Raw genomic sequence first — 23,738 nt, 5'->3', positions numbered from 1 at the left:
CAATAATCCTGGGAAGTATTAGCGAGTCTTCATAGCAAATGCTGTGATACAGTCCTACTTTCACTAGATGATTATAGACTGATAGTAAATATAAAAATACAAAATGGAGCTGGCTTTAGCCTGAGTATCTCCAGAGTCAACTTGTCAGAACAGAACTCAAATCTACGCACAACTTAATTAAAATATGCTGATGGCACTGACCTGACATGAGAATATTACTAAGGTCCCTAAAACTTTATCATGCTTTATATGCATGAAAGTACTTGTATGTGTACAAGGAATGCAATATAATACACTTTTTACATAACATATTCCTATTTGTGGAAGCTACAGTGAAATCAACACTATTTTATTGACTATAATAATTTCTATTCTAATCATTTTAAATGAGTTATTATGGACTGACAAACACCATATCCAAATCAGATTCCATACCCAGACTTTAACAAGGATGCTCCCTTACCTTGTGCTCTGGCCAGAAACAGCTACCTTAACAATTCAGCCCCTCATCAAAGCCCTCTGCATCTTTCAGTGGGAAAGGAAATTGTGAAACTCCGTTTTGTAAGTCAGCTCTGGAGGTAGGAACAGACATATTCAAGAAGTTCACTGCCACCACTAGCTTTTCGGTTGACTTCGTACATGGGCACAGACTAAGTTGGTCTGTGGCTTGAGTATGTGACAAATATAAAAAATAAACAAGGAATTTTCAGGCAACAGGGTCATCACTGTCAACCCATGATTTACAGCCTGATTTATTAGCACACACACAGAGTACCGCATCCCCAGAAGGATCTTAGTGACCTAATCCAGCTCGTAAATGGCAGCAGTCAGCACCACCCTGCCCACGCACCTCACATTCTGTGTGTTAATTTAGATTTCACAACAGGGTGGCAGCCTGACAGCCTTGGAAAATGCAGCTGTCTTTGTGCAGCACACACAGCAGAAGTGACTGCCTCCCTAGGCCACCTTAAAAGCTCACAGCAACCCTCACTGGTAGGAACCACTTCTGAGGGTGAGAGCGTACGACAGGCTTCTGTATGAGCCACTGCTTCCACAGCTTCCAGCCCAAGGGCCAACCAACACCAACAGCAAGGGTAGGCACTGGTGAAGACGACACCTGCCTACTGGAAGATGGATGGGTACCAGTTACAACAGTACAGCTGACTGTGAACAGATAGCAACAGTGACTTTCAGCCAGTATTTATGCTGACTGAACTTGAATCTGCAGCCTAAGGGTACAAGGTTAAGAAGAATGTATAAAGTGGTAGTACACAAAGAATAAATCCTCCCTAGACCTGAAAAAGACACAGCAGCACAGCACTAGCAGAATAGGAGAGTCCACAGGCCTGATAACTCCAGCAGTGGGCAAAAAAACTGAATGTAAGCAAATGGCACAATGGTCAAAGATGTGAGAGCTGGGGAGACAAAAGGATAGAGAGAATGTAGATGATCTCAGAGCAGTAGCTGTCAACCTTCTTCAGTCTGCAGGCATCTAAACATTTATGAAGGTGGAAGACCACTGTGCAGAGAAGTTACTAATAATGGGCTGACTCTTCTTTGCTGTCTTTGCCACACCCTCCAAAACGCATTTCACAGACCCCACTGGTCCATGAACCACAGGTTGAAAGCTACTGCTTTAGAGATTGGAGGGACTGTTAAAAAAAAGAGCAGCTGTAAAGAAAGGAAGCAGAGAGATGCAGAAGAGAGTCTGTGTCAGGAAGGAGAGACTGAGCTTGTGTCACTTCTGTGATTTGGACCTGCGAGTTAGCAGTATTTGCATTTAACAGTATGCACACACTGACATTTGAAGTTTTTCCACTCACTGGCTCTAGTGACTAATAGCTCAGTGTTGCCTAATTTGTTTAACACTCTACCAGAATTCCTGAGTGGAATTACCATCCCTCCCCAGGTAGCTATTCAGTCTTCATTCTTTATCCTGTAGGTTAGTTTTGATACTAGGAAGAGGGGCTGAATGACCATGAGCAAAATTTTAACTCTGACAATAAAACCTTTGTGCTAGCAATAATCTGGTTATGAGGAGCCATATAATAAAAAAGATCCATTTTCTCCACATATGCATCCAGTCACAGATACTGAATCTCCAGCTAATAATGCCACCACCAGTTAACGCTTTACCTGATTGCTGCGTGGGCATAATCAACAGCAGTAAACAAGAATGGACCGCTGCATATGCACATACTCTCACTCAGCAGGTAAACAATGCATCAGTGAATGACTTACAAGATCTAGGGCTGCTGCCAAAATGGAGGCATCAGGGATAGTGCCTGGTTCACAGCAGTTCAGGAGAAACTGAAAGCGCTTCATGCCTTGGCGTATTGCTCCCAGGTTCACAACATTCTTGGATTTTCCTCCTTCTTGGTTGGAGGTCAAGTGATCATCAAAGCTATGGCAACCTAAAGAGGTAGGGCACAGAGAGAGGATGCAGGGCGGGGGGAGGGGGGGAAAAGGGAACACAGTTTCTCACCAATAAAAAAAGTGGCACAAAAATACTGATGAGTACAATTTCGGTCCAAACCCCTTCCTTACCTTAATATGCTATCTTGAGAATAACGGGGGCATTTTTACAGCATTCATGACTTAAGAGAGAGAGGCATACAGCAAGCCAGAATCTGGTCTTAGTCATACCGATGTCCGCCCAAAACTATTCCACTGTACTCAGTGTGGAAGCCCAGGAACCACTCCAACATAGGTGAACCAGAATATGGCACTTCCTCCCCACCTCTTTAACACAAAACTGCAAGCTTACTATCTCTTTTTCCTTAATAATCTGCTATCTTACTTTTTTATTGGCCTCTAACTTCACCTTACAGAAAATCATGCATAAACCATATTCCTTATGTATTAATTTAATAGTATCAAGCTATCTGGTAGGACAGAAAAATCAGTAGCAAATATTACAAATTTTCTATGTGGGAATCAACTACTGCCCTTTTTTGGCCTAAAAAAAATGACTTTAAGCCTAACAACTGCTGCAATGGCCAGAACACCCAAAGCAAGACTGGACTCAATTCCTGGGTATCATCCAGCCTCTCCTTGAAGTGTCTTGCATACTTTGGGATGGCTCCACATAAGAGTTGCTTCTGAAAAATCAAGCTGGCTCCTCACCCCCACCCTCTCCAGCTTCTTCCAAGTGTGATTTTAAACTCTACTTATTGAGTTCAGAAAAGCAGTTCTGAGGCCAAGGTGGCTGGCCAAAACAAGAATGGCCAGCTTCTGGGCTTTTTGTCTTTATCCATAATACTCTCCCCATTTACATGTGAAAGTATATAAGTTTACAAAATACTGAAGGGTAAAACACTGAAGAGCAGAACACTGAGTGAAGAGTTCAAGGTTAGTTTTAAACATTGATTTGGAAGACAACAGGCAAAACATAAGCTGTACAGGAATCTGACTTCTTCCTCAGGAAAGAAGAATGACTGAAAACCCACAGTCCCTTTGAGATCTCACTCCCCAGAATCACTTGGGAAGCACTTATGTACTACAAACAATAGTCACAACAGAAAATGACAATGTGGATCTTCTTTTTTTCCTGCTGAAGACAGAGGTGGATCAAATTTCAAGAGATCTCTTTAGGATGTCTGTGCCTTTTTTTCTCCAGTGAGGCTCCACATAGTTTTCCAGTAAACAGAATGTTCGTACATTGGGAAATATTGCATCAAAATGGAACAAACAAACAAATTAAAAAAGCAGAAAGAACAGGTAGAACACTTACATAAATGAGTGGGCACAAACACCCTTTTTTTCCCAGCCCCTCCTGCTTACCTATTGCCTGTAGCACGCTATCTGAGCCCACCTGCTATAGCTGTTGTAACATGTTTATTTGAGGAACAAACAAGTGTTTTCTATTCAGGGCTCATGTTAGAGCTGTGCCTGTATGAGATAAAGAACAGAAACTTGACTTTCTGGTACAGAAAGGCCTGGCAAAGACAACTCCTAATCCCCAGTATAATTAAGATCTAGCAGACAGTTCATCTGAGTGACAGCAGACTCCCTTGACTTTTTCTGAGGTCAGTGGTACTGCCTACTATCAATCACTACAGCCTTTTGCAAGCCTTCACAGTCCCAGCCCTGCACTTCGCTGAAGCTTTTCAAGAGAATCCTCCAGAGGCAGCTGATGGCTACCCTCCACACAGCCCATCTGAGGGAAAGCCTTGCTGTAAGCAGGGGAACCCTCACTGGGTTACAGAGGGTTAGTGCAACCCAGACCTGGTTACAGTCTCACCCAGTGAGCAGAGACCATTTCCTAACCTAGGAGAACACTGCGTGTCCAAGAAGCTCCCATCTCGCAGTTGCTTCCTGTGTGAATGTGAGATTATCCCTCAGAGCAGGCCCTGTGCTGTTGTTCAGCTGTGTTGTATGGCTTGAACACTTTGACAATCTCTATAGTCACTCAAATTGTCTTCAGTAAGTGCCTGAAGAAATGTTAAGGCTCTCATAAAAGCACACTGCTACTCACTTCTGTATACATGCTGTGTTCTTAGTATAGGTAAAAAGATCATTCAAGAAAACATTTAGCTATGCATAAATGTGCATATATTTATGTGTATATATATGTATACATATACACACATACAGTTTTTATATATATATATGTACACACACACACACATGCATACATACATATCCGAGACAGACAATTTCCAGTGGTCTAGATGATATACCATGATCAAGATTACAATTCATAAATGCCATGACAAATTATTCTATATTTTTTGGCTTTTTTTCTGCAATGTATTTTTCCTATCTTTTTTCTTTTTAAACTTGGTCTACAACATTAAAAAAAAATCCCAAAACACAGGAGGAAGAACTACATGAAAAAAGCATGAGCAAAACAATAGCCATAGCATCACAAATGACAAGGGGAAGGCTGAAACACATCCTGAAGTAGTCTTCCAGGATCAGACCTTGAGGTCCCTGATGCCCATCCACCCTCAACAGCCTTCTGTTGTCCTCTCTATAAGCACATATATCCTACTGATCTGCATGGAAGATATGAAAGCACTGCAAAGGTCAAGGCCCTCTGTACACTGCTGTTCTACTGTATTATTAAACTGTCCCACCCTGAAAAGGTGTCTCATAGATTTGATTACACACATACCTGTATGTACACACACAGGCATGTACAACTAAACTAATACTTTTGCTATTGGTATGTGGCTTTTATTGTGTACCAGAGATCCTCAAGGACATAGTGGTACACTTCCTCAGCTGTCATACTTCACCTTATAAATTTGAAAAAACTCCCTTCAGTTCAGACAGTGATCAGGCAATGGCCCAACACTCACTGTTGACATGACTGGACAATTTGCCCGTTTCTCATACTCACATGTGAGGGTCTCTTTCTTTAACCCATTGCATTACTTTTATCACAGTATTTTTAATACACATATTGTATGTCAAAACCAAGCACATGTCACGTACATCTCTTCTCTCACAGGAATGTGAAGGAGGTCTCGAGGTCTCCTCATTACAATAATTAGATAAAGTCTGATGTTATTCACAGAAGGCTGAAATATGGACAACACTTTCAAAATTCACAGAGCCAGTAACTAGTGTGTCCTCTCAGTTTTGTACAGACGTATGATGTGCCACACATACTGAACAAGGCTACTGCTGCTCACAGGGCCAAGATTAAACCTGTGCCACTAAATCAGGAATATGGGAACTCCAGACATAAGCAAATTCATACTGATGTAAAATGAGGATTAGCAAGATAAAAAAAAAGTTACTTCCTGCAAGAAAATATGAAGGACACCACATGAGCACATGAACATTGTAGAAAGAGCTGCGGCAGTTTAAAGATCTCACTGCCCTTCAACTGTTTGCTCCCAGTAAGAGCTGTGGCAAAAGATGGTGGGAGCATTTCAGTTTTACTTCAGCACGAAGTAGTGGATGAGGAAAATGCAATTCCTTCCACTGTGAGAGTATCCACCTCCAGCTACAAAGCAACAACAAGCTGCTGGTCTGGTGTACCTCCTTCTAAAGGAGCAATAATCTTCATCTAGGAGCTACTTTAAAACCACCACCAATGTTTCTGCAGTGGTAGAATGATGAGCAGTTAACACTGGCAAGATGTGCTCATACTCTGCTACTCTCACTTGCCTGAACAATGACTTATATGCATTACACTGCAGGCCTGGGACAGGTGATGGTGAAATACATACATTGCAGTGCCACAGGGAGAGAATAAAAAACACAATGCCAGAGAATGGAATATACTGTAAAAGCTGCAGAAACCATGGTGAAAATCTACTCCTTTTGTGTTTTTGGGAGGTTTTTTTTTTTTGAATAAACAGTAATAGAACTTGAATATACAAGGTTGTCTCCCTAGCAACAAGGATGAGAGCTCTGAGCTTAGGACATGAGCATATGAATGGCTGCATGACATTTGAAAACAGAATATATCATGACCTTGTACTATTTATAAAGGCACTGTTCAAACATTGCTGAATTAAAAAAAATGCACAGCAATTAAATATACTTCCTTGGAAAGGAAAATCAGTTATTATTACACTGTGTGCTAAGAAAAAGGGATAGCATCTGTAACGAATGATATGCAGACACTAGACATGCAAACACAGAAGAAAAGAGATAATTATAACAAGGTTTGTGCAGGGTTTTCCATTTCATCAGTGTTGATCTTTGCTAAAACTGTCAAATGGTCACAAATTGAAAAAAACGGAAACAAAAAACCTGATGGAACACCCATCATTATATTAGGCAATGAAAGATTTACGCACCTAATTTTTAACTGAATCAGTGCTTTGAAGCAAACATTAATTTTACAAATGTGTTGATCAAATTAATTTGATTCAAAAAGCCCAAATGCCATATTTGCTTAATTTATTTGGGTAGACTTCTTTTTTTTTTGTTAAGAATTCTACTTTGCTAGAGTTTCTTCTAAATCAAAACAAAAGAAAGAAGGAAGGGAAAGAAAACAGTTACAAAGACTGAAAAGTTGGAGAAGGCTAGAATGGATACAAAAACTATGGAGAAAGCAGAAGAAAAGGGAAAGGGGCAAAATACAGAAAGAAAGAGATGAAAAATAAAGAAAGATAAAAAGAAAGAAAAAAGGAGACGAGAACCCTGATTTCTAACCATCTTTTTCTTCTGTGTGATGAAGCTTGGATGGGTGTCTTCGGCAGGTGCGCCATTTACCAAGACGCTTGAAGAAATTCTCCTCTTCATCTCGACCGTTTTCCAGGCCACCTCCTGGCCCCCCTCCTTCGGATAGCTTCACTGCGCTGGTAAACTTCACCTGTGCAAAAACAGAAGGCCAGGTCACGCTACTCCATGCCACCACCTCTTGGTCTTCCTTGCTTAGACACAAAGCATCTACAGAAGGGCTGCAGCACAGTGGATCACCATAGCAACACAACTGTGTCTGCACGAGTTTACGCATGCTGAAGCTCTGCCTTTTAACCTTTCTACTTAAAAGATTGGTCTTTCATGAGAGGCTGTAAAGGCACAAAGAAGGAAGGAACATTATGATCAACCATTAAACCTTAAATGTATTGACAGGACCTGCATTTCTCTCTCAGTGAACAAAGACAGATGGACAAGTACAACATAGGTTTAATCTAGTAGATTCCAGGAGTCTTCAAGAAGCTACTCACACACCACAGCTTCCATCATCATGTCCTTCATGCAGAGAATCAGCTCCATCATTTTTCCTGATAAAATCATAACATCTTGGGACCTTACCCTCCTGCACTGAGACAGTGTTCCTTACTCAAACTTCATTACCCTTTTAGGTAAGTGTCTTCTGTCTCCCACATACCCAGACAGCTGCATACACTTCATCATTATCCCAGATACTGTCTGTGCTTCATTAAAGCTTCTCCTCAATATTTTTCTAGCGTTATACAGTACAGGACACATTAGACCATATATTCAAAAACACTGAAGGATATCATTGGTGCCCAAGTGGCCTGTCTCCAGACAATACCTCCCTTATTTGAAAAGGACAGAGAAAGCTGCCACTTTCCATAAGGCAGCTCTTTCTTGCATAGCACTGGAGGAGACAACACATGCTGTGCCTGCAGCAGGGGAACACATAGGCATTTGAGGAAGGACAGAATTTGGAAATCCTGCAATATGGAATGGCAAATCATGGAGCTCTGCAGAGCTTTTGCACAGAAGGGAGTAATGGAATAGTTGAAGAATGAACACACATACCCCACCTACATAAAAGGTAGGTTCTTCGAATGTACAGTGACCGGAGTGGAGAGCAGGTAAGAGTATAGGAGAAAAGAAGACATGCTTGCTTCCAGGGAACAGCAATGTTATAATGTCCATTGCCTGGAAGAAGGCTTTCCTTCTTGTCCTTACCCAGAGGCCTTTCAGTACCCAACACATCTTCTGACTCTGGGAAGTGGACCTGCACCTAAAAGTGAGACTCCCTCACTTTGCTGAGGACCACAACAGTCCAATATCAAATTCCTATAGCAATCTACTCCAAAGACTCTCTTCTGACTCATTTACCTTGGAACTCTGCCTGATGAAAGACAGGCGGTCAACAGAGCTGATATCTAGGAGATCTTCCACGCCATCAGCAAGGCCAGAGAGGGAGGAGCGCTTCAGCCAGTTCCCTGTTGCAGAACAAGCCACTGAGGACAATTCTGAAAATGCCTCCAAGCAGAACCTATTAGCAATTCTAGCATATTTCTCTGAAGTGGCCATGCTAGGGTATGGGAAAATTGGAGGAAATGGGAAGGCAGCCTCTTCATTTTACGTGCATTGACTATCATGCAAGGAGGATTTTGTAAAGGATGTATTCTTCTTTGTCTATCAAATGCTACCTGGAATATTTCTCTTCTCCAGCAAGGAATAATGCCTGGGAGATTGCGGTACTAGCCTACTACTTTGGAGACATGGATTCGATATTCTGGTTTGCCAGAGGTATCCTCTGTTACCTTAGGCAAATTGCTTATGTTTTCTGTTGCCTCAGTTCCCCATCTGTAAAATGGAGAGAGCAGCATTTCCCAGCTTCCCTTGGGAGAATACACAATACATTTGGACAGTAAGGAACTATGATACAATATGTCTTAAGACAGATACATCTATCTGTGTTTCTCTCACATGCAGTATGTATATAGAATATGAAGAGACATACATTTACCTATGGGGAGTTTGAGTTTCTTTCGGAGGGAGATTCGCCGGGAACGGGAGCGGGAACGCCTGTCTGTAGTGGTCCCAGAGTGAGCAGTGGTGCACTCAGATGTGTCCTGCTCGGACTGGCTACTGGTATCACTTGCTGCACTCTGCGACTTGAACATCTTTCGCCAGAAGTCCTTGCGTCCCAGAACGGCCCCTTGGATTTGCTCATCACTGGAAGAAAAGGCACGCGAAGTGTGAACTGCGTTTCAGTGAAGTCTGGATGCTCAAGAGAACGAGGCCTCTCTCTCCTAGCCCCCTACTGACCTCTGTGCTTTTTGAGGTTTTTACAGTTTGAATTCCAAACATACTCCTCTCAGTGGGACATAATCAAATTTGACCACATACTTGATATTGTTCAAGGCACAAAATAACCATCTTTTCTACCCGAGGAGCTTTCCCACTGAGCAGGTCGTTCCAATTTTTAGTTCCTACAAGTAAAAAACAAATCATCTTCTTTAGGTCAAAATGACCCATATTGGACAAGACTACACTAGTGCCTTCTACAAGCATGTGTACTAAAGAGCTTTTAGACATCATGATGGCCATTTATGAACCTGCTGGAATCATCATTCTCATTACTGTATTGGAATGAGAACAGTATATTTTGCTATAATCTTGAGATATTCCACGGCTGTGGCAGGGCTTCGAGCAGAACAACTTGCTGCAATTTTGCATAGCAGTGAAGAGCTTTCTGTTCTCCTTGCAATTTCAGCAACAGTGAGACTCTGCAGGCTCAGTTCAACAACAGAATATGTAATATAGAGCTCTGGTCCCTTGTGCAATGTCTTCCAACAGTGCAGCTCAAAGAAATTTAGCAAGACACATGGGGATTCAAAGGCACAAAGAAGTTAAATGACTTGTCCAAACTTTGTTAGAAGACCAGTGGCTATTTATAAAATCTTCTATAATTCCTCAGAATATTGATTAAATCTACTTCAGTATTAAATGGCAGAATTCTTTGGGCAATAGATGCTTCAAACACGCATAACACCTAACAACAGGTTGATTCATTCATTAAGAGAATTGTTAAAGCACTTCTGCTGATGAGGGAAATGCAACAATCGCAGGAGACTGCAGATCCAAGTCAAGTCAGAAGTAGGCTGACTCTTGGAAGCAGTAAAAGATTAATGACCCTTGCAACAACTTGGAAGTTGAAAAACGAATGAAATCACTCCCCAAAAGTGCAAACAGAGCATGGGGAACAGCTGCGATAACACCTCTAAGAATTAACACCCTATTCATGGCTATCATAGTATGAGATATTGACAAATCTACTGCAGTCTTACTTGAGAATCTCTAATGGTTCCCCACCAAAATCAAGCACGGTGCACTTGGCAGCATTGAAAATAGGCACTTCCTGGATGTAACCAGCAACTCTTGAACAGACTCTCTAAGCAGTTGTTGTAACATCCAAAGAGAAGAGTCCTTGCTGCCCTGTCCACTTGTACTAGCACCAGAGAAAGCTGTGGGCAAGAATGCGGTCAAACTATTCAATATTTACTTACTGTTCTGGAGTTTGCATTGGACGGCTTGAGATGTAACTACGACATTCATCAGGGGCAGCTGATGCCTGACCTTTGTCAATAATGATGCTTCCCACCTCGGATCTATACAGACAATGCACATTGTCAGCTAAAGCAAATGGATTGCCCATCTCATGATCATCACATAGCTACAGGACATGGAAACTGGCTCTGCTGAACAATGAAACCGCTTCAGAGATGTATTCTCTTCTTAGCATCTTACTGCCTTCATATATATCACCCATCAAATATGCACCAGGTCTTAGAAGCAAGGGCAAAACTTTTAGGAGCTTTTCAACTCTTTCTGATCCTCCTTTCCTACACTGTAATATGACAAGCCTCAAAAAGCAAAAGAAAATTTCTTTGTGATAGAGAAGCATGTCAGGACTAGATTTCTTTTGGGCCTTATTCTGCATACCAGGGAGTATCTGTCAGATAAACATTAACCTCCCCCAGGATATGATTCACATTAAAAGCTATGTTACCACAGTGTTGCAGTACTGACACCTTGTTTCTTACTTCTCTTGCCCTTTCTTCCTCCCAGTGTTTCCACTGTGTTGTCCTCTTAGGTCTCTTGCATATGAGGGTTAACACTTTTTGCTGCGAATTTATGACTGCCTCAGTTCATTAAATTTTAAGGGAGACTGCTGCCACACTATGCTTTGAAGATAAAACACACAAACCCTTGGAATTTATAGATTTGGGTTCAGTGCATGTCATCATACAGCTAAATGCAAGTCAGTCATTTACTTTCTCCTTCCCAGACACCAACCTTTTGCTCCCAGAAGGTTTTGGCTCTTGCTCTGTTTCTTCTGCTTTTTTCCCTGGTATTAACTTTTCAGCACTATCCAAGAGGGCACTGAGTGCAACTCTCCGAAAGACATTCCCATGAGCCTCCTTGATAAACTGGACCAGCTGTCGGATATCGCAGTACAAGCCCTGGTTAACAAGACATCATGAAAGGGAATGAGAATGCAGTCTGCAGTTTGCAAAGAAGCAACACGAATCAGTAGTTTCTAAAGTGCCACCCTAAAGCAGGCCATTATTTCCTCTGGCTGTTGGCTGATCTACTCTCCACATATAGGGTTTGTGTTTTCTGTCTGGGATCAAAAGTTAGAAATTCTATTCAGTGCACGTAGAACAAGGAGACAGTGAGGAACATTACTGTTACAGAACATGCTCTGCAATCGGCTAAGGCAGCTGTAGAAGTGTCAGAGGCTAAAACAGCTGCAAGATGAGGGAGCTGCAAAGATGACTTAAAGCCTCTTTTATCCCATTTATCTAGCCATAATCTTAAAAGGCATGAAAAAAGCCAAATTAAGGGAGAAAAAAAAGCAGAGTGTAAGAAATTGCATGCTTTGTTTCAAAACCTGTGGGTGTTTTGGGATTTTTCTTAATTATTTTAGAGCTCTACATCATGGGAAGAGAGAGGAATGACTCACCCGTTCCCCAATCTACTCCTACACTCAAGGCTCTTTTTAGTTCCAAACATTCACTCACATCATGGCATGCCAAGGTCACCTCTATCTCTGGGGGCAAGGAGATGGAGGGAAGACTTTTACAAGGCCTGATTTTTGATCTGCAAACTTCCCTGAAACATGATGGATTATTCTGAAAATTCCCAGGTAGAAACTACAGAGCCAACATTCAGCAAATAAAGAACAAATAATTCTATCTGTATACCGATTAAGACTTCTTCAGCAAGACATTAAACACGACTGACTTCAAAGCCACAGAGTGACCCAATGACAAGGAATCCTCTAACATGCTCTGAATACTATGTTTTCTATACAGATACACTTGATGGTGCTCTGCTTAAAGAGAAGTGTGAGCTCATACACTAGCTGAAATGCAGTCTTAGTGCTCTAACCCTGTCACCTCCAGAAAGGCATACAATTTGTATGGGGAAGTACACATGGTTATCCTAATCTAGGTTTCATAAATGATGCATGTTTTTCTGCATCCCACTGTTCAATCTCTGCTGAGAAACATTCCAGAGGAATCTACATCAGGACAAGAGGACCTGGACATAAGGAGACTATGCTGGTGGTTTAAGATGTTGCTGTGCCTTTCCCTCTCCCTCCTCCCCTTGGCAGAGGGTTACTGCCCCTTCAGCTGGACTTCAGTGCTTCCATAGCTCTGCCATCAGGATGGAGTGCATGAGCGTTTCTTGTTTGCTTCCACAAAAAAGAATCCTAATTTCAGGTAATAAAGGAGGTGGTTTGAGATTAACTGCCAGACTCTGCACAAGTTTGGAAGAAGAGAGCTCACATCATCCATTCTGCTGACTGCTCTGAGGAGACAGCACATAGCCAGGGGCCAGTGATACCTTACACCACTCCAGCTGCTCAGTAAATGAACACAAGTCTAAGCCCTGGGAAGACCTACCAAGTTGCTGTTAGGAAACTACATAGTCTGCCATTGGTGGGCCATATCCTTTACTTAGTTAAGGATGTGGCCCACCAATGGCAGAGTATGTGAGTTTCCTAACAACAGCTAGGAAGTAAACTGGCTTTAACTTTGCTGAAAGTTGATTTACGCTGGCAGTAGTCTTTTCATTAGTCCCTTAATCCAGCCTAGTGCAACTAACCCATTTGGAAAGGGTCAAATTCATGGAAAAAAACCACCAAAGCTGCTGCCTGAACAGAGAAGAAACCACAGTTCAGAGGGTACAACTTTACCCTGGCTATGTCAGGCTCCCAGGCAGGAAGAAAAAGAGGGCATGACATTTTTCTCATGTTTCAACCACCACCGCATAGCTTGCTATGCCCATGGGATTTGGCTAGACTGAATTCAGCCTTGACTGTAAAAACTGATTGGCGACACTCAAGTGAAAAGGCAACTTTGCAAACATGAAGTCAAGTGCTTACCAGGTTTTCTGGGCTGTGCAGTTCATGTGTAGTGGAAGCACAGCGAGTGATCAATGATTTGAACATGGCGCTGACAATAATACCTTCTACACTCTGGGCTGTAGATTTGTTGTCCACTGTCGTGAAATTATTCCCAAATCCAGCTTTATCTGTAAAATTCAAGCACAAGCAAGCCCCTCTTGTTCAGAACGATTTAAAACACATGGCTTAACGACACAGGTAAAGGTATTCAGATACATCAGACAAAGGCAGGTCCCCACCTAAAATCCTATCCCCACCTAAAATCCATAAAAAATATAGAAGAAGAGAAGGGTAAAATAAATGAGAAGGATGGAATCTTCCCAGAAACGATTATAGTATGAAAATGGATTGAAAAGATCAGGGCCACTTTGGCTTCCCTTTATCCACACCTCTCATTCAGAGACGTGCAAAATAACACACTAAATTTGAACAATACCTCCAGCTTTTCTGTTTACTATTTCTAAAGAACAAGAGATGCTTGACTAAACTGAAAAGTGGCAAACAATGCCCATGAAAGGAAAATCTTCTGAACTCGAAAAATGCTGCTCTCAAAAGGTGCCCAAAGAGGCCAAGCTCTGAGAAAGATTAAAAAAAGAATTATACATTTATACAGATAACAAGAACCACCCCAGTTTTATTAGGTGAGAAGACAGACTTTCAAAAGCATGGGCTGCCCAGCTTCAAAGTATAAGCCAGTCAATAATCAATGAATACTTGGCGAAACTTCCTATGGGCCTCTTCTTCACAAAAGCCTGCTACATAGTTTCTCTTGATGCTTTCTTTCAAATGCTGGGATCAGAAACAGGCTAACAGACTAGACAGACTTATTTTGTGCTCTGGAGCAGCTATTCCTATATTGCAAACAATCACTGTTAACTGTTGTTGCATGCAGTGACCAAACAAATTCAAATCATTCTAATAGCATCTGGAATCATTTTCCTAACTAAAGAAAAGAAGAATATCTACTCATATATACACACTGAGACTCATACTGCAGGCATGTGCATCAGTGTGTTCATGTTCTTGTTTATATGATCTGTTCTCGCTATTTACTGCCTCACCTGAGGCACTGCAGAGGGTTTTAATGCTCAATTAAATCTCCATTCAGAATAAACCCTGGATTATACAAGGCCATTCCAGCTGGCACCGGGTCATGTCACAAAGCAGAAAAGTTCGTGCCCAAGGCATAGTTGAGTGAAAATACTTTCTTTGTGAAGCCATGAACAGCAGGTAGGATGAATCAAAAGAGAGGCCTTCAATTTTAGTTCCATTGGGTGATGCAGTTATCTAGGCCAGATCACTGAGTGACCAAATCAGAGGAGTTCCAACTCCTTCACTGGAATCACGCTGACCTCCACTGGCTAAGGATTTGACCATTGCATTCTGATGGTAGAAATTCACAGATTTTTCTCCTTTTTAAAAGGAAGAGAAAAAGGCATAGTTTCCTTCTGTCGGTACCATTCAGGAACATTCAAGTGACAGCTTCTGATGCCAGCTATACTTACTGTCAGTGACCGGCTCCATGCAGAATCCCAGCAAAGCATGCAGGAAATCCACCACATTATTGAGAGAATCCCTGTTCACGTAATCTCTCATGGTCTGCCGGAACTGCATCTTATCCAGTTTGTACAGCTTTGTGAGGCAATTCTGAGCCTGCAATGACATTCATTAAATCAAATCGCATCAAGTAAGTGTTCAAGTTTTGTTAATAGGAGTAGAGTATTTTGAGGTCCCTTTTTTGCTCTTGATTTGTCAGTGCTCCACTGTGCTGTCTAAAGTAACCTCCCCTAGTAGTCAGAAGGTTCAGGTCCTGTAACAGAACACAGACTCATATCTGAAGCAAACAAGAAATTCAGTACAAGGAAACACTGCACCAGTATGGGTGCTACTGTTTGGAGGTGGTGGTATGCTGAAGTCACTCCCAGCCATGTCTCATTGCCTTTCCTCCTCCGCTTTTACCCACAAAAGTAAAATCTCACTGAACATGAATGAAGTAGGAACATACCACATCACTCATGACTTACTACCTTGGTCAGACTGGTTCCCAGCCTCAGGCATCTGATTTTTCAGCCTATAGCTCAAGACCCCATCCATTTGATGAACCTGTTCCCGCTGATCAATTTATATTACGCAAACCAACCTTTTTATTTAAAAGGTATTAATTGTCAACTTCTTATCACAAAAGTACCCATCCCAGTGGGACCCAAGCAGGCTGGAATTAGAAAGTCTGAAATATCAGCTCTGTGAGGAGCATGTACTCTTCCTGCTACCTACAAAAGGGTGCTCAGCTTTTCAGTGAACTCAGACATGCAATTGTGCATGCAGTCAACACAAATGATGCATGCAAAGCAGTCTGGACAGACGAACACACAGAAAAAAGCAGCAGACTTAGAACTGTAGTAAAATCTCTTCCCATGAAGACCTCAATTCAACGAGTCTTACAAAAACTTTGGCTTCAAAAGGCCTATTCATTTATGCTTAATGTTATGCACAGGCCTAGATGTTTTGCTGGCTCAGCTCCAACACAGTGTAAAACTCTACCATTCTGATGAATATATTTTTAATCAGTGCTCTGTGCAGAACCTTTCCACTGTTATCACTGGGACTCTTACCCCACTTTGTCCCATTGCATCCAGAACTAACATTACTACTGCAGTCTCCCCATTACCCAAAAGTCTAGCTAACAGCAGAATACTGCATGATACAGAGGCAGCAGATCCATCTCTGAGCAAGCTAGCTCAAATCCCAGAACCAAATTATAGCTCCATTGGCATGGCTCAGACTCACCAAAGCCATGGAGAAGCTCCCAGCTCCCACTCCGACCCCCACTGTGGATGAGCACAGTGTAAATTCTCATCGCAGGCATCAGAAATGCTCCCTGCTGCAAGCACAGAAGGCGAGGAAGAAGCATGTGCTGGAAACAGCCTTTGACAGCTTGCCAGTGCACTGGACTGATCTCAGGAAGATTGTCAAGGCCTAGACTCAAAACACTTCTGGATGAATTCAGATGTCTGGACTACATCCTGGGCACTTTCCACTGCTCTGACTTGGGCAGAAACAAAACTGTCAGGAATCAAAGGTAACCACCCTCACTGCCCTTCCATAAAGCACGAGTCTTCTACTTGCTTTCAGCACATGAACATGCCTGCACATACAGTGCACTCCAACTACCAGGAGCTGATGGAGCAGCCCAGCAGCAATCAGCCATAATTACCATAAGGAGAGGTGAGCATCACCACACATTGGACTTCTGAATTCAGATATGCAACTCAGAATGGCTGCACCTCTTGTAAATAGCCTACTCGACTGCCGGTGTAAGAAGTGACTTACACTACCTCGCACAGGGGCTTTGCTCCCATGCATTTGTCTTTTCCAGCCACGCCAGCCACTGGAGGGCTCAGAAGCACCCCAGGCCTCAGGCGTACTCCTGGCAAGCCCAAGAGTCTGGAAGGTAGGAAGGTAGCTGGGCTGCACCACAGTCTGTGAGCTGGGACAAACAGCAACAGATCTACTGCCAGTAGGAAGCTACAGAGGGGGCAGACAGTGTTCTCAGGCAGCCAATGTCAGAAGTACAAGGAGGACACTTTAATGAGCTTTAATTTTCTTACATTCTCCCGGAATACCTGGTGTCTCAGGCGATCTCCAGAGAGCCCTCGGTGTCCTTCTCCACAACCATAGGCACAACCCAGGGATTTCACAATTTTTATAAGCATTGTGAGTGCCAGCCTGTGGGTGCTGACAGATGTGCCTTCATCCTGAGTCACAGAGGAAAGCATGGTGTGAAACCCCTGGCACAATCACTGGCATTTGTTAGCATTTTACTCTTTACAAATTGCTCCCCATTTCTCTTCTCAGACACTTCATTACTGAGCTATTACTCTTGAAATGCCTAGTGCAATTATTTTTTAAGTTTAGGGACCAGACCCCTCCCTTTCAACTCCCCTCAAAAAGTCATGCTATAAATGGAAAGCCTCCTACAAGCTGCTGTTAATAATATTCAATGCTTACTACTTTTTTTTAAACAAATTCTGCCTGAAAAACAGAGTTGGCTTGCTTGGACAGAAAAACAAGCATCTTTTTAAAATGTCTAAGGCATTATGCCACTATGAATTGCAACTTTGGGGGCCAGCAGCAGCCTGTCTTGGCTAATTCTCATAGCAACATTGAAAAATTTATGATTTACGGTCAAAGAAAACAAACTGTACTCGCACACTAGATTCTGTTTTTACTTAAAAGATTTGCACAATACACCTAAAAAAAAATCATTGCAATTGAGGATTTCAGGCATTTGACAGGATATTGAAAATGTCCATGCCTACAAACTCTGCTTGTGGCTGCTGCTTTGTTGTAGCAGTCACAGTGCCTGAATTCCCAATTGTGTTTCTTCAGAGGAACCCCCGTGAACACCGGAGAAAAACAAATTAATTTGTCATTTTGGTGTAAATGAAAAGCGAAGAAAAACAGAAGGGCAGTTGCATATGCAGACATAACTCCATCTTTAGAGACTTTACAGTACCCACAGGAACCTAATAAAAGGAAGCAAGACAAACCTTTTCTTGGTTTTTGTCGTTCTTCTCATAGGGCCCTCCTCCTCCACCACCACCACCTCCATCGCTTCCACCTCCTCCTGCTCCACCACTTCCACCACCTCCTTCTTCTCCTTCATCTCCAGCTCCACTGACTGGGGGAGCCCCAAATCCACAAGCCGAACCCCCGGAAGCAGCCCCTTTGAGCTGGAAGGATCCTTCACTTGGTCGTTTTTCAGGGGCTTCATTTTCTTTATTCTCACTCTTCCTCCGGACTTTCTCTATACAGGGCACCACGCCAAGTTGAAGCAAGCACTCAACAATGTTCAATGCCACATCGCAGATCCGGGAGCTGATATCATGGTTCAGGACCAAATAAACAGCCTTCAGGACCACCTGGCAGATTCAAACATCATATTCCAAAGTCAGACTTGGTTTCTCTCCTATTACTATTTAGTGCCTGGAAATTCCAGTCACAGACCAGAAACTCATTATAGGAGGCACTTTACAAACTCAGAATGAAGATGATACAACCCTCAACCCCAAAAGCCTACAATCCAAGTGTAAGACAAGGGACCACAGGCTAGGCACAGTCAGGCAGAAAGGGAAACCATGAGATGACATCTGTGAGCCTAAGAACACTGCTTCAGTGCACCAGGAGCTGTCAAGTCATTAGGGGGAATGCAGCAAAGGTGAGTTTTAAGGTGCCATTAGAAGAAAGGTGGTGTTCAGTTTTATGCTATTTTACAGGGAACTTGGTGCATGCCCTGGGAGCACAACCATTAAATAATAGCACTTGAAGACTTGATGTGTGCATTCCACATGCACATGCACTCCTTGCGAGGAGTAATTGGAGTTGCACTATCTCAGAAGAGACTTTTATGATATGCACAAATTTAGCTGACTGACCTTTATGTATTGCTGAGAGAAGTCATATAAAGAGGTAGAGGAAAAGCCCGTCAAAACCCTGATCCCAGTGGTACAGCTATATTGACAGAAGAGGGACCTGGCTTTTCTCACTCCTTGCCAATTACCGAGAGATCCAGCATGCCGTTCTTGTGGACAAAGTTGTTGGTTCCATCAATGTGATCCGTATCCTCCAAGCAACTGTAATTGATGCAGGAGTCTGTCAGGCTCCGTGGGAGGTTGGCACATGCCAGTGGCTCATGGGGCATCTCAGGGATGGGCACCTGGTTGCAAAGTTTCCTCATGTGCTCACTGAAGAAATCGGCGTACCCCACATTGAATGAGGCCAGGGTAGTGTTGAAGGTGGCCACAGTGATGGTGGAGATCTGGGACCGCACTGCAGGGAGGAAAATGGCTACCTGTGAATTTTTTTCTCTAGGGTTATCAAATGACAGACTGAGGCTGTGCTTATTTGCAACAGGTGAGCAGCTCAAAATGCAGCTTGCAATGCAGAAACACAGGACAGGTTCCTAATTCCTGCTGTGGGTACAGGAACAAAAGCACAGATACATTTCTTTCTTTAAAATATTATCTTTGGGTGTCAGTACAAGTTACAGCCACTCCAAGGTTGCTCTAACAGTTCATTTTCATGGCAGCTTAAATTGATCTCAGTCAACTATGCAAGTTAAGTAGATCAGGCAGCTCAACCAGCTTAAATCTAGCCCTACCAAAAGGGCGATTAGTAGCTTTTGGCTAGCTCAGCTCCCTGTACTGCTCCAATGCCTGGTCTCATAAGCAGCAGTGCCAATGCAAGGGAAAGAAGGGGAATTCTGCAGCTGGATGCAGGAGTGAAGGTGGGATAACAGCAGCACCAATTCAGATCAGCTTTTTAAGTGACACCAACGTGAAAGAATTCATCACACTTGTAGAAAAAAAGAAAATGGAGCCACATGCTCCTAACACTACCTATGACAGTCTAAAAGACCTCCAGAATGCAAAGCTGAGTGATGAGAAAGGCAATATAAAGTTTAAGTTCACAGCATTCAGAGCAGGGATCTCAGGATATAGCCAAGCTTAACTTTAAACTGGTTAGCTCAGGTAGTGAGAGCATTTTGGCAACACAGACCAATTTAATCAAGTATTCACTGTGGTTTCACAACTTTGTAAGTAGGTCTACACACTCTGCAGTGTAAACAGACCCTATGCCTCCAAGGTACCCCACAGTGTTGATTGGATCACCTTCTGCCAGACAGTACCATGGAATAACAAAGAATCTATACTGAAGGTGATATAATGTATTCTGATGAACAAAATGACATTTCCTCACAGCCTGTGCAGCCCTGCCAGCACTGAACGAGCACTATTTATTAAGAGAAATGTTTTAAGATCAATGGCACTACCTGGAACTAGGCTACAAATCAGACAATGATCAGGCCAGAAGGTACCTGCTGTACCTAGTATGACCACAGGATTATTTGCTGACAAGCATGACTTTTCAATGACAATCAGCGATGCTTGCATGGGGAAGATAATGATAAAGAAAATATGGAATTAGGAAATTTTGTTCCTGAGCTAGCAAGTTTGATGATTATCCAAGGGTAGCTATTTTTTTGTTTTGCTGAGATTCTGCTTAGTGGGTTTTGAAAAAGTTAATGAAAACCCATATTTGAAATCTATATAAAGTAACTTTTCCCGTGCTGCGTATTTATTTCATGAGTAAGGTCACTGATAGAGCTGACCTGTGGATGGGACTCTCAGAGTTAGGGAAGGAGGACTGAGGACCCTTCATTTACACCCATGCATGCCTGAAGCATATGCCCATGACTCCTCTTGAGCAGGTACATGGACATAACTGCTGTTTCATCTGTTTTTTAGTGTATCAGCCAGAAGAAATGAGCTTATTAACAAATTTCTCCTGGCCAGTGAAAGTAGACAACAGATGAGGAATTATGAATGACCAGGATGCTTGGATATAGTTGGCCACACAAAACAAAAGAAATATGTAATATTTGTATTTATTCCCTAATTACCGATGCATTCCTTCAAAGCCATAAACTACCACTGGCAATAGTATAATCTGGCCTAACATTCATATATTTGCAGTACAATTGCATCTGGGGGACCAATTAGAGAGTCAAGCATTGAGTATGGCTACCTTTTGGAAAATACTTGGCTAGGAAGCTGGTGCAGTGAATGGGATTGCTGTCCTACAGGATAAATGCAGGTCAAGAAGATAGATTCTACAGAGTTGACCCCAGAGAAGAGCTTTGCCTGGCAGACACAGAGATGAAGGAGATGTGCCTGTGCTAGATTAGAGCTGTTGCAAATCTGTTCTCTCTCAGCCTACTCAGATTTTCTCTGCTAAAAAAGCACATACCTTTGGGAGCTCCCAAGACCAGGGCACACATCATGTGAGTGCATCTGTAGCCTCCTAGGTATGTTGCCTGACACCTTGCGCAGAGACAGACTGTGCCCTGCTCGGTGGGGTTTATGATGCCTGCTCCCTCATCGAGGTTTAAGGTTGCACTTCAGCCATACCACAAGTGTGGCCTCATCTCTATGACCAGGTTTTGCTAGTAGCACTATCCACATGGGGGAAAACAAATTTATTCTATATAAGCAGTAGAGCAGTGTCAGCAAAGCCCCCAGTACAAACAGCTCTGCTGACAGAAGAGCTTTCCTCATCTTGGCTAATGTTGTTTCACACAGGGAGAACTGCCAGGCCAACAGAAAACCTCTTCCATCTGAAGCACACTTCATCCCACCGCGGGCTCTCCCACTGTGGTCACGCTGGCATCGCTATTTCTGCAGAGGGCTCCAAGACAGACAGGCCCCAAGGACACTTCAGGGTTTCAAGCAAATTTCAGAACTAGGCTTCTATTGGGAACCGGGGAAATTAAAAGAAAAGTGGGATTCTGAGCACAGCCCAGCAGCTGGGGACTGACAAAGGACATTAAATACCACAAGACTCCCCATGAATTCACAAAAATTGCCAACACTAAGTTTCTGCCTTAACTCCTGTGCTGTGTTGTGTGTGGTAAGGCAAAAAAACCTGTAATTCTCCCAACTGATGGCTGCCAATTTTTTTGACAAATTGCACCAGATAAAGATGAAAGGCTCGGAAAATATTTCTACACAGAACAAAAGAAAGAACTCAAGCGATAAAGGAAAAAAAAAAAGAACACAAGCAGATTAGTGAGATACTAATACATGGAAACAGCAACACTTTCTCAGCTTCTTGGAGTTCATACTCCAGCAAAGTGTTTTTTTCTTACTGTGTTAAGCTCACCTTCTTTGACTGTGTTCTCTCCATGGCTGTTGGAGTGGTCTGGCAGGTCAGTGACCAGGGTGTGGTGAGAGTGTGAATGCCTAGCGCTGAGGCTTTCCATCTCCGTTGCTGTGTCAGAGCTCCCCCGTCTGGTAAACTTTCCTAGGGTGAAATCAAGAGATAGATACTTCGCTTACACCTCTGAGAGGTGCCTGGAGGCAAGAGACAGTACATCATGTTAGAAACTGAAGGATGTGAGTCAGTTAAAATCAAGGCCTTCCAGGACCCTGTGAAGTAGATCCAAACAGACTCTAATGGGATGGCTCATGGGGGCTCATCAACAAAGACTGACTGTATAAACTCTCCACAAGGCCCTTCACCTCAGCACACACTGATGTAGCTGACACAGACCCATTCCCACCATCACTCGCCAGCAGCAATGGGAAAATGAGGCTGGTCAATGCTGAAAGAGTCCCCGCTTTGGGGAAAATTATAGGAATTTGGTTTTTGCTCCCTTTGTCAAAAGAGAATAGGTATATTGGGATGAGGGTTGCTGAAGCAAAGGAAGTTCTCCAGGAATATAGTAAGTTACATATTAGAAGATCCTGGGAAAAGAGGGGAACTGTCTCTGAACTAGGAAGGATATGTTGACCATCAGACTATACAACTTCACTGAAGTGTCAGAAGGAAACAACTGAAAGTTAAGCCAGGACAAGATGATGGAACCCTTGAGGACTGAAGGAGAAATAAAGAGCCTCTGCTGTTCCCTGAGCACAAACGGCACAGAACCTGGGCAGAGATAACAATGTCCCACCTAATATAGTGGTTTGCCATCCTCCCCTCTCAATGCCACGCCGGTCCTCTCCGATTCCAGAGAAACTGCCAAAGGAGAAGGTGCTGCGAGTGGGTGAGACATCCAGATGATCCTCATGGAGAAGGAAGGGTACCCCCATCCTTCGTTGCCGCTTCTTCCCAGCATGGTGGAAAGGAATTGACCCTTTGCGCTCACGCTCTCTGTCTTCTTTGCGGCTCTTAAACTGCAGGAGGAAGAGGAGCAGAGATGAGAGCACGTAGAGGCTTTGAGGGATGCAACTACCATTTGAGGGAAAAAGAAAAGTGTGTGTGGCCCAACTGTAATCTTCCACTCTGAGCCTTTCATTTTGGTCACCTTGATAGGAGCTATCTGCACTCTGGGATCATGCAGGTGTTTTAAGGAACTCATACCCCAGGAGGATATGGATGCCTTTATATAATTTTATGACATTTTGAGACTATAGCTAGATTTGTACAATCCACAAAACTGTGCTAAGCATCTTGGATGGCTGCAAATCCAGATCTTCATGAGATAGAAACATCAGAAAAAGTTCACTAAACTAGCTGGACCTACAGCAAGCAACAGCACTTAAAAATCTGGCTGTTTAACAGCACTATTTGGGTACCCTCC

At 42.9% G+C, this 23,738-nt stretch overlaps 1 protein-coding gene across 10 annotated transcripts in view; it reads right to left on the bottom strand.

The window, feature by feature from the left end:
- The window catches only part of UNC80 (unc-80 homolog, NALCN channel complex subunit), a 140,711-nt gene that overhangs the window by 90,182 nt on the left and 26,791 nt on the right, over positions 1-23,738 (bottom strand). For 3 of the 10 annotated variants that reach the window (XM_026117143.2, XM_026117300.2, XM_026117546.2), the window contains exons 10-22: positions 23,109-23,331; positions 22,316-22,456; positions 19,155-19,423; positions 18,145-18,516; positions 17,203-17,349; positions 15,100-15,247; positions 13,574-13,722; positions 11,476-11,642; positions 10,686-10,787; positions 9,137-9,351; positions 8,506-8,612; positions 7,120-7,279; positions 2,242-2,414 (exon numbers count right to left, since the gene is read on the bottom strand). In XM_026117143.2, coding sequence (XP_025972928.1) covers positions 2,242-2,414; positions 7,120-7,279; positions 8,506-8,612; positions 9,137-9,351; positions 10,686-10,787; positions 11,476-11,642; positions 13,574-13,722; positions 15,100-15,247; positions 17,203-17,349; positions 18,145-18,516; positions 19,155-19,423; positions 22,316-22,456; positions 23,109-23,331 — 2,373 coding nt within the window. The remainder of the gene's footprint in view (positions 1-2,241; positions 2,415-7,119; positions 7,280-8,505; positions 8,613-9,136; positions 9,352-10,685; positions 10,788-11,475; positions 11,643-13,573; positions 13,723-15,099; positions 15,248-17,202; positions 17,350-18,144; positions 18,517-19,154; positions 19,424-22,315; positions 22,457-23,108; positions 23,332-23,738) is intronic. The other 7 variants (XM_026117613.2, XM_064515324.1, XM_064515325.1 and 4 more) reach the window with 5 other exon arrangements.

This window comes from Dromaius novaehollandiae, chromosome 7 (assembly GCF_036370855.1).
Source record: "Dromaius novaehollandiae isolate bDroNov1 chromosome 7, bDroNov1.hap1, whole genome shotgun sequence".
Taxonomy (NCBI): domain Eukaryota; kingdom Metazoa; phylum Chordata; class Aves; order Casuariiformes; family Dromaiidae; genus Dromaius; species Dromaius novaehollandiae.
This window is presented reverse-complemented; position numbering and strand designations above follow the sequence as displayed.